The sequence below is a fragment of the Trachypithecus francoisi genome, unplaced genomic scaffold (assembly GCF_009764315.1).
Source record: "Trachypithecus francoisi isolate TF-2019V2 unplaced genomic scaffold, Tfra_2.0 Lachesis_group14, whole genome shotgun sequence".
Taxonomy (NCBI): Eukaryota; Metazoa; Chordata; class Mammalia; order Primates; family Cercopithecidae; genus Trachypithecus; species Trachypithecus francoisi.
In genome coordinates, this window is record NW_022681459.1 from 29,528,824 (window position 1) to 29,538,558 (window position 9,735).

Here is a 9,735-nt window from a genome sequence, read left to right on the forward strand (position 1 = left end):
GTGGAAACCAGGAGCCCTTTGAGGACCCTGCCTACCACAGGGAACACATGGCTCATCTACCATAGGAGGCTAGGATTATAAAGGGGCATTTTCTGCCTTTTTCACTATTTTCCAGGGGACGCACTACTGGACAGTGGTATCAGAATCAGCTCTGTGTTCACCTCCCCAGCCCTCCGCTGTGTGCAGACAGCCAAACTCATCCTGGAAGGTCAGTGAGAACCTCGGTGAGCTTCTCCTACTGCCTTGATCTTGTGGCTGTTCTCCAAGGGTAGTGGGAAGGGAGTGGAGGTGGAATTGGATGACTGGCAATGAATGCCCACACCAAAGTTATCAGGCAGGTGTGAGCCAGCCCTCCAAGGATGCTGGCAGGCACGCTGAGTCCATGAGCGTATCTGGAATACTAGGACCATCAGACCCGTAGGGGCTGGGATAGCTGAATGCCAGGGCCTGTCCTCACACAGTTTCTCTTTGGCCTCCGTCAGCTAGACATTTTAAAAATATACCTGGAGGCCGGGCGCGGTGGCTCAAGCCTGTAATCCCAGCACTTTGGGAGGCCGAGGCGGGCGGATCACGAGGTCAGGAGATTGAGACCCTCCTGGCTAACACGGTGAAACCCCGTCTCTACTAAAAAAATACAAAAAACTAGCCGGGCACAGTGGAGGGCGCCTGTGGTCCCAGCTACTCGGAGGCTGAGACGGGAGAATGGCGGGAACCCGGGAGGCGGAGTTTGCAGTGAGCCGAGATCGTGCCACTGCACTCCAGCCTGGGCGACACAGCGAGACTCCGTCTCAAAAAAAAAAAAAAAATACCTGGAAAGGAGCATTTGAAAACCTTGAGAGCTGGAAACAGCTGCTATGGTTCCTTCTAAGTCTGAAATGCATGACCTTTCCCAGGCCAATGCACTGGGCCAGTGGAGCTGTCCAGCATCCTCAAGGGCTGATATGTGTCAGGAAGCCCTGGGCAGACCCTTCTGCAGCTCCCATCCACGGGAAGAAGAAAGTTTCTGCCCAGAGGAGAGCAGCCTGTCCCAGAGGCCTGAGCTCTGCCTTCAGCCTGAACCCTGTCCTGCTCCTCTTTGTCTGGGAAGAGGGATGAGATCTCGGTCCCCAGGCAGGGACTGGCTGTGGCCAGGAGCACAGGTGACATGGGAGAGGGCATGTGACCTCCATGGTGACAAGGGAGAGGGCAGAGCACACAGACGCAGATGCAGCAGGAGGGCAGATGTCGGGGACAGGGCTTGCCTCGACTTTCTCAGAGACCTAGGAAGTCAGGCCACCAGCAGAAAGTGGAGGCAGGAACTGTGGGAAGTTTGGAGTGCGCTAAAGGTATGAATGACTGTCAGGGAGAAGGGGCCCAGGTCATGGGCTGGGAGATGCAGGGTGACCGCTGGGCAGCACTCAGAGCCCATCCACAGTTTGTGAGCATGATAAACTCATGCTCCATTTAAACAATGGAGATGCGTTGGCCGGACTAGGGGGTCTCTTCCAGCTTAGACCGGGAGTGGGTGGAGAGTGGGATGCAGCCAAGAGTGGGGTTGAGCTGTGAGTACAGGGGAGCCAGAGGGGACGGGAAGACTTGAGGGCATAGTGAGGGGGTGACCGTGCCCATGGACTTCCAGCTAGGTCAGCTAGGAGGCCGAGCACGGGGGAGGTGAGTGCAGGAGAAAGGAGGTGATCTAGTGAGGGTCAAGATCCACGAAGGGGGCTGTTTGGAGACGGCAGAGTTTGGCACTGCACCATGGCAGGGCTGCCGTGGCTGGAATGACAAGTTCCAGGTGGAAGGAATGGGTGCTCAAGGCAGGGAGGAAGCCATGTCCTGCAGGAAAGGGGCAGGAATGGAGGGGCCATGGAGGAGCCATCCCGCAGATGGTGGTCTTGCTGGGACTTGCACATGGGGCCACATCAGAGCTGGGGCCATGACCGGTAGGAGCTGTTGGGACAGTAGTGGATCCATCGCACACGTGTGCATTGCCGGTTCCCATGTCCTCAGATCCCCTCTACCCCATCAGAGAGGCTCCCTCAGAGCACCTTCAAATCCAGGTGCCCAGGAAGCCCTGGCCAGGAGCGGACCTGACTCCACCCACAGAGCCTCTCAGGCTCATCATTCCTGTCCTGTGCTCTCCTGAACCTTCCATCCCATAATCCAGTCCTAGTTTCATGAGGCACAGAAATCCATTTTATCAGCATGGAGCATCCATGATCCACCTTCCATGCACTTAAAAATGTCGAGACACTTTCTGCCTACCTCAGTCTTGCAACTTCATCCTTTCATTTCCCTCCCAGTTGTGGCGCAGGACCCCAGCCACCTGCACAGCACCTCAGGCCACGAGACAGAAATGCAGATTTATTTCACTTTGCCTTGGAGGTCCCCATGTCCATTGCCTCGCCACCCCTCTGGGTTCTCAATGAGCCCGATGAAGATCAAAGAACAATATCAGCGTATTTGACCAAACCACGAAAGGACTCAGGAATACCCAAAGGCCTGACAGCAGTGTAGCCAGAGGCCAGAGGCAGCTCCACCAGGAGGGCAAGCAAGGCTTCCACAATCCTTGTCCCTCCTCACAATGCTTGCATGCACATACACATACCGCACACCACACGCACACCACATGCCACACACACACACCACACATACCACATACCATACACATACACCACACACACCACACACACCACACACGCCACACATACCACATGCCACACACACACCACACACACACACACGCCACACACACCACACATGCCACACGCCATACACACGCACCACACACATGCCACACGTCTCACACACACACACCACACACACCACATATCACACACACACCACACGCCACACACACACCACACGCCATACACACACACCACGCACACCACACAACACACACACCACATATCACACACACACCACACGCCACACACACACACACCACACGCCATACACACGCACCACACACACCACACAACACACACACACCACACCACACCACACACCACACACACACCACACACATACCACATGCCACACACACACACCACACATGCCACACACAACCACACACGCCACACACACACCACATGCCACACACACACCACACACACCACACGCCATACACACACACCACACACACACACCACACGCTACACACACACACCACGTGCCACACACACCACACCACACACACCCACACACCACACACACCACACACCATGCCCCCACACACACCACACACACACAGCACACACCGCAGGGAGGAGTCAGGGAGGACTCGGGGGCCTGGTTGATGGGGAAGGACTCGGGGGCCTGGTTGATGTGGGAGGACTAGGGGATCTGGTTGATAGGGGAGGACTCAGGGGCCTGATTAACTTGCTTTAACTCTCTTTTCTAAGCATGCTTGATGAAAGAGCTCCTTCCATGGACCTAAATCACATTTGAGGAATTAATTTTATGCCCAGCATTTGAGTTCCCAGTGAAAACATTCAGGTCCTTTTTTCCACTCAAAAAGAGGTGGCCTTACTTTATGGCTCTTCCTTTAATTAAAATATAAAATGCTTGGGAAGTGTGAGTTGCAGGGAGTCAGAATGTTCCAGAAGATGGCTCCGTCCATTGTTCACCTCTTGCCCAATCTGTGTAAGTGTTTATCAGGAAAGGACCTCATGAGGCCAACATTCTTCAAGATGGGTCACATCTTGTCCATTGATCGCTGGATCCGCCATGTTGGAGGATGCAGCCGGTGGGCTGGTTTCGTGGGTGCTCAGGTGAGCCCCAGCATGAGCCTGCTGCCTGGGACACTCACCAGCTCTTGGGAGACTCTGGTCCTTCCTGGCACACAGGGGGCCATCTCTCCTCTGATACCTTCCCACTGCTCATCAGTGTTGACCTCAGAAATAGAATGGCTATTCGTAATCAAAGAACGGTATTTGCCAAGAAGAAAATCACACTGTTTAAAAGGTGTGATTCAGACTTGTGTGTGACGGTCTGAGATCTAAACGGAGACTTATTTATGCAAAGTCAAGGTGGATGTTGAGGATGATAAACACTTGTATTCTGTTGAGTCCAGAACTCAAACTGGAGAGAAAAATCAAGATACGAGTGGAACCTGGAATCTTTGAATGGACAAAATGGGAAGCTGGAAAAACCACCCCAACCCTCATGAGCTGGAAGAGCTGAAAGAGGCAAATTTCAACATTGACACTGATTACAGGTATGCTGTTCTAAAGTTCTCTGCCACTGGGGCTTTTCCAGTTCTTATTAAGGGAAAATGTCATGACATTGTTAAAATGGTAAGAAATACTTTATTCAAGAGGGACTGCTGCAGTGGGGTTTTGCAGCAGGGGAGAGAGGTGAGGCTCAACTCCGAATACAAGGAAAACTGGGGAGTTATAGTCACAGAGCAGGGTGGGAGTTGGTGGATGGGAAATTCCTGAGAAGGTGGGTCATTCTTGTTAAACTAACCTAAACGGGGACTCTTGCTAAAAGCAGGCCGAGGTGATCAGACATCACCTGGGGGGGTGGTAGAGGACAAAGAACTTGATTAGATTTCGAGGGTAAGAGGTTCTTGCTAAATTCACTCTGCAAGAACAGACACAGAAGTCCAAGGGTCAAGACCTCATCAAGAAGAAGGTTCAGAAGAGCTGGACTGGAGTTGGATCAAGGAGAGAGCCTTTGTCATTCTCCACCCATGTCTGACTCTACCATCACAGAGCCCTCCTGGTGTTGAGTAAGAATGTGTGCTGGAGATTGACTGTCAGTGCTTTGCCAGTTTCCAGCACAAAACTGGAGCCTCCCTGTTGACCACGAGCCTGCCTGGAGGCAGAGCCATCCTGGAAGAATATTCTCCTTCCCCAGCAAACTGCAGCCGCGCCCTCCTAATCCCTACCAAAGGGCCAGGGCAGCAGCCTCTCCATCTCCTCCTTCCAGGCCCGCATTTCCCCTGTCTGCCCTCATGCCGGCCGAGAGCTACCAGGAGTATGTGGACAGGTGTACGGCGAGCGTGGTGCAAATCGTCAATACCTGTCCGCAGAACAGTAAGTGCCTCACCATCCTCTGTATGAACAGCCCCTGGGGCTTGGGGAATTATCTCTGAGATGGAAATTGGCCAATTTTCTGAACCGATGAATGCCCCCACTTCCCCTGCCCCCCACCCCCCATTCTCCAGCAACCAAGTGTTCATCACCACTGCTACTGCTGCAGTAACCAGGTGCATAGACACGCACTCCCCTGCCGCCCAGGCCCCGAGACCCCCCAATCCTGGTACTGAGTGCTGATGGGACACAGGCCAGCAGGGTCAGCACAAACCACCCGTGTCCAAGGGATTCGAGTCAGCTTCCTGGGAAACAAAAGAGACAGAGAGAAAGAACAACCAACTTCCAGCTGGAGCCCCCTTCCCTGACCATCACACGGGTCTCCTAATCCTCCCATGTTGCTTTGTCCTGGATGAAGCACATGCAGAAGCGCTGGCTTCCCACACCTTTCCCCAAGCTGGCAGGGACACGCGTCACCTGAGCGAGGCCCACTCGGCCTGTGATCCCAGGTGTTCTTATCTAAAGCAGGAGTCATAGCAGGCTCGTGTGATAAAACCACCGGCTGACCTTTCTCAAGTGAATCAGGTCTGGCCTGGGTGGCAGCCACCGCTACATCCCAGTCTGTGGCTGACGGGACCCAGGCAGCCGGCCACCACAGGGGTGGCTCAGCTCACTTCCTAGGCCTCCCTGAGGCTGGTGGGCAGCTGCTGAGTACAGGGGAATCCACGAGCGAGGGTGGGATGCAGGCATCACTAAGCGGTTACCAGCCACACTACTTCTAGCCCAGGGGTGTCGCCAGGCTTCGGGGCACTCTGAGGTAGCTCTGCCCCCACCAATTTGGGGACCCTGGTCTAATAAAAGATGCTCTCTGGGGCTGCTTTGACTTGGAGGTGTTCTTGTTTCACACAGCGGGTGTCATCCTCATTGTGAGTCACGGCTCCGCGCTGGACTCCTGCACGCGGCCACTGCTCGGGCTGCCGCCCCGGGAATGTGGGGATTTTGCCCAGCTCGTGAGAAAGGTACGTGCCCACTCTTGGCTCTTTGGGCCACAAAGTCAAGCACCCCAAAGACACAGGTTTATCACATCCACTTCTCGGAATGAAAACAAGTGTCTGGCTGGCCCAGGGCCACCAGGATCCACGTGCCCCTGGAGACTGTTCCCACCTGCTCTTGTGCAAAGGGCGACTTCGAGCCGGGGCTGGTGGATAGGTCAGTCATCCTCATCATCATTGGTCACTTGCTGATTTTTTACCCGTCAGCTCACGCCATAACCCCTTGCAGTGCTCATAGAAAAACAGACAGTCGGCCAGGCGTGGTGGCTCACACCTGTAATCCCAGCACTTTGGGAGGCCAAGACGGGCGGATCATGAAGTCAGGAGATCAAGACCATCCTGGCTAACATGGTGAAACCCTGTCTCTACCAAAAATACAAAAATTATCCAGTCGTGGTGGCGGGCGCCTATAGTCCCAGCTACTTGGGAGGCTGAGACAGAAGAATGGCGTGAACCTGGGAGGCGGAGCTTGCAGTGAGCCAAAATCATGCCCCTGCACTCCAGCCTGGGGTACAGAGCGAGACTCCATCCCAAAAAAAGAAAGAAAGAAAAACAGACAGTTCAGGAAGGAGTAAGCAGCTTGGATGAGGAGGGAAGAAACAACTGCAGTACTCACTTCTGGCCTCTTCTGCGGACCTGGGGCAGGGTGGCTGATGGATGAAAAGGAGCCCTTTGATCCTCTTGCCCTTGGAGTCACCCAGCACGGAACAAGCTTGAGCTGGTTGTAGCTGTCAGAGTGCTCAGGTGCTGGCAAGGGCCTTGTGAATGACAAACAGAGGATAACGCACAAGTGGCATCTTGAACAACCTTGATTATCACCCAGCAAAGCGAGAGGGTGACATCCAGTCCATGGGTGAATTGAGGCAGGGAAACTCAGGAGTGTAGATCCCACCCCCGTCCCAACCCTTCCCTGCAGATCTACTCAAGGCTGGACTCCCCGTGGTCCTGACCTTTTTGTGACATTCATGAGTCCATTGGTCGGTGCCCAGGCAGCACGTGCAGCATGGACAATGCCTGGCATTGGAGGTGCTTGAGCTCCTGACCTGGTGTCTTCACACAGCACTGCCACAGGACCACACTGGCCACAGCTTGTTTGCCATAATTTGTGGGCAAGAGAGGGTGTTGCTGAGTCCTCCTAAGCGTTCGGGGGCTTCAGAGGAGCCCAGCTCCCAGGCCCAGTCCAGTGACACCAGCCAGGCGCCTGCAGGAGGGCTTAGCTCTCTAGCTGCACCTGCCTCAGCAGCTGGATGAGAGCTTACGCACACGAGGAGCATGCCTGCCACGGGTCATTGTCACTCAGCAAGTTGGCATCAGAAACCCGAATCTCCCTTTCTTGCTCCATTTTCCTCTGCACCTGAGTAGAAACAGGCTTCCCCGGCAGTGTCTCCAGGGTGGTGTGTCCCAATTATGATCCAGATGTTTCCAAGCGCTCTGGGTTCCTGAGCCACCAGGTGAGCATTGTCCAAACAGGGCCGCTCAACCTCCCCAGGCTGCACTGGTAGAGGTCTTCGTGGATTTTCCTGGGGACTGTCCAGGCAGCCCCAGCACCACCTGCTCCCAAAGTGCTGCTCTTGCTTCTGCAAATGGTTCTTCCACACATGTGCTCTGATACATCCCTCCTGTCCCTACCCGCCTTCCCACAGCCCCATATACACACACCAAGCCCCCAGCCCCAGGCGCTCCTGGGGGTCCCTGTAACTAAGGGTGGCAGCATGGCACACGGCAGCTGCTGACAATTCCCCAAACCCATGAGCCTTTGTGGCCAAAGCTCCACCGGCTCCTTGGACCCTTCACCCCCTTCCATTGGTGCCAATCGGGAACTTCCAAGCTCCTGGACTTGCTTATGCTGATCACGTGGTGTCCACCCTGCCCCCACCCCAAAATAAGCAGGACTTGCTCGTGCGTATCAGAAAACGCAAAGGGGGCTCTGCCGAAAGATAGGCCCCCAAATCAGGGCAGCTGGAAACGGAGCACTCAGGACCCTCCCCAGCCAGCCCATCACCACCCCCCGCCCACAGCCTCTACAAGCACGAGGAGAGAATCGCCCCAGAGTCAACACCAGCCTCGCTCGAATCCCCCTGCCCATTGGCATTTTTGTAAATTTCATCTGCCTGAGGAATTTCTAGACATTAGAAAGAGGACGGAAAGAAAGAAAAGTAAAAGACAAAAAAAAAAAGGCTTCACCACAAAGCTTTGTTCCCACACATCCATTTCACAGATGAAGGGATGGAGGTCTAAAGGTTCACTTCGTGCTTTTCTTTTGGGTCTGAAAACTCAATGTCTGTGTCTTTTTGTGATGCTGAATGTGAGAACATGAGCCACTCCTTAAGTGGTGGACAGCAATCTCCACCTCAGCCTGCAGACCTTTGTAGTGGGGGTCATTCTACGCATTGTAGGATGCACCACCTTGTAGGACCTCTGCCTGCTAGGTGTCGGCAGCACCTCCATCCTCAGTTGTGACAATCAGAAATGTCTCCAGAATGACCCAGTGTCCCCTGGCTAGGGGACATCCCCCATGGGACACCGCCTGGGCAGATGTTGGTGCCGTTTGATGGTGGCAGTGCCAGCCTGGGCAGTCACAGACCCTCCAAAATAGAGGAGTGCCTGACCATTGGCTTTGGAGATAGTCTGAAGTTGATGGACTTGTAAGATATTAACAAGTGATTTAAAACTCCGTTCTAGATCCCTTCCCTGGGCATGTGCTTCTGTGAAGAAAATAAAGAGGAAGGAAAATGGGAGTTGGTGAACCCACCGGTGAAGACCCTGACCCACGGGGCGAATGCAGCATTTAACTGGAGGAACTGGATCTCAGGCAACTGAGAGCCACGGTGATGTTCTCATAACCTCAGAGTGGAGAGGCAGAGACCACGTGCAGAGGCTAGAAGATGCTGCTCTTTCCAGAGGCGTCTTAGTCTCACCCAATGTGATTTGTAAAAGCACAAGACGCACTTTTATATTCCGGAATATTTCCCTCCGGCTTTCGCCTGTGTAACTCCCATCTGTGGACCCATCCTCCACCAGCTCAGCTGTGGGGAGCACAGGGCAGATGGCTGGGTGAGGACACCCCCCTGCAGCATGTACACTGAGTGTCTGCAGCGGGGGACACAACTGCTCAGGACTCTAAATTCCAGGAATTAAAGACTCACCACAAACGAAGGATCTAACCACTTCATTTTCCATGGTCTGATCATTAAATTCCCAATCGTTTTTTCTTTTTCTGCATCCGTCACTCTTTAGCCATATCCACATGGGCTAAAACAGGTGTAATAGTCAATACAATGGGCCCAGAATACCATCTACCAGCTCAAAACTGGGTTGCTGTTCAGTGCTGTCAACACTCACGTTACTATGTCTCTGTGGTTGCTGTAACCAATGACCACAAACCTGGTGGTCATGGAAAGAACACAAAATTCATACATACACACACGCACATACACACACGCACATATGCATACACACACAGGCACACACGTGCACGCACACACACAAATACATGCACATACACATGTGCACACAGATGCACACGCACGCATGCACACATGTAGGTACACAAGCATGCACACACACATACACATACAAACATGCATACATGCACGCATGCAGACACATGCACACGAGCACACACACACAAATGCACACACTCGCACCCACACACCAAGGCA

General features: G+C 53.7%; 1 protein-coding gene across 1 annotated transcript in view; it reads left to right on the forward strand.

Moving 5' to 3' along the window:
* The window catches only part of UBASH3A (ubiquitin associated and SH3 domain containing A), a 45,352-nt gene extending 36,068 nt beyond the window's left edge, over positions 1 to 9,284 (forward strand). Inside the window, 6 exon segments of the mRNA XM_033232568.1 lie at positions 116 to 208; positions 4,058 to 4,150; positions 4,153 to 4,201; positions 4,918 to 5,024; positions 5,931 to 6,040; positions 8,756 to 9,284. Coding sequence (XP_033088459.1) covers positions 116 to 208; positions 4,058 to 4,150; positions 4,153 to 4,201; positions 4,918 to 5,024; positions 5,931 to 6,040; positions 8,756 to 8,893 — 590 coding nt within the window. The 3' untranslated portion in view covers positions 8,894 to 9,284.
* The last annotated feature ends 451 nt before the right edge of the window (positions 9,285 to 9,735 follow it).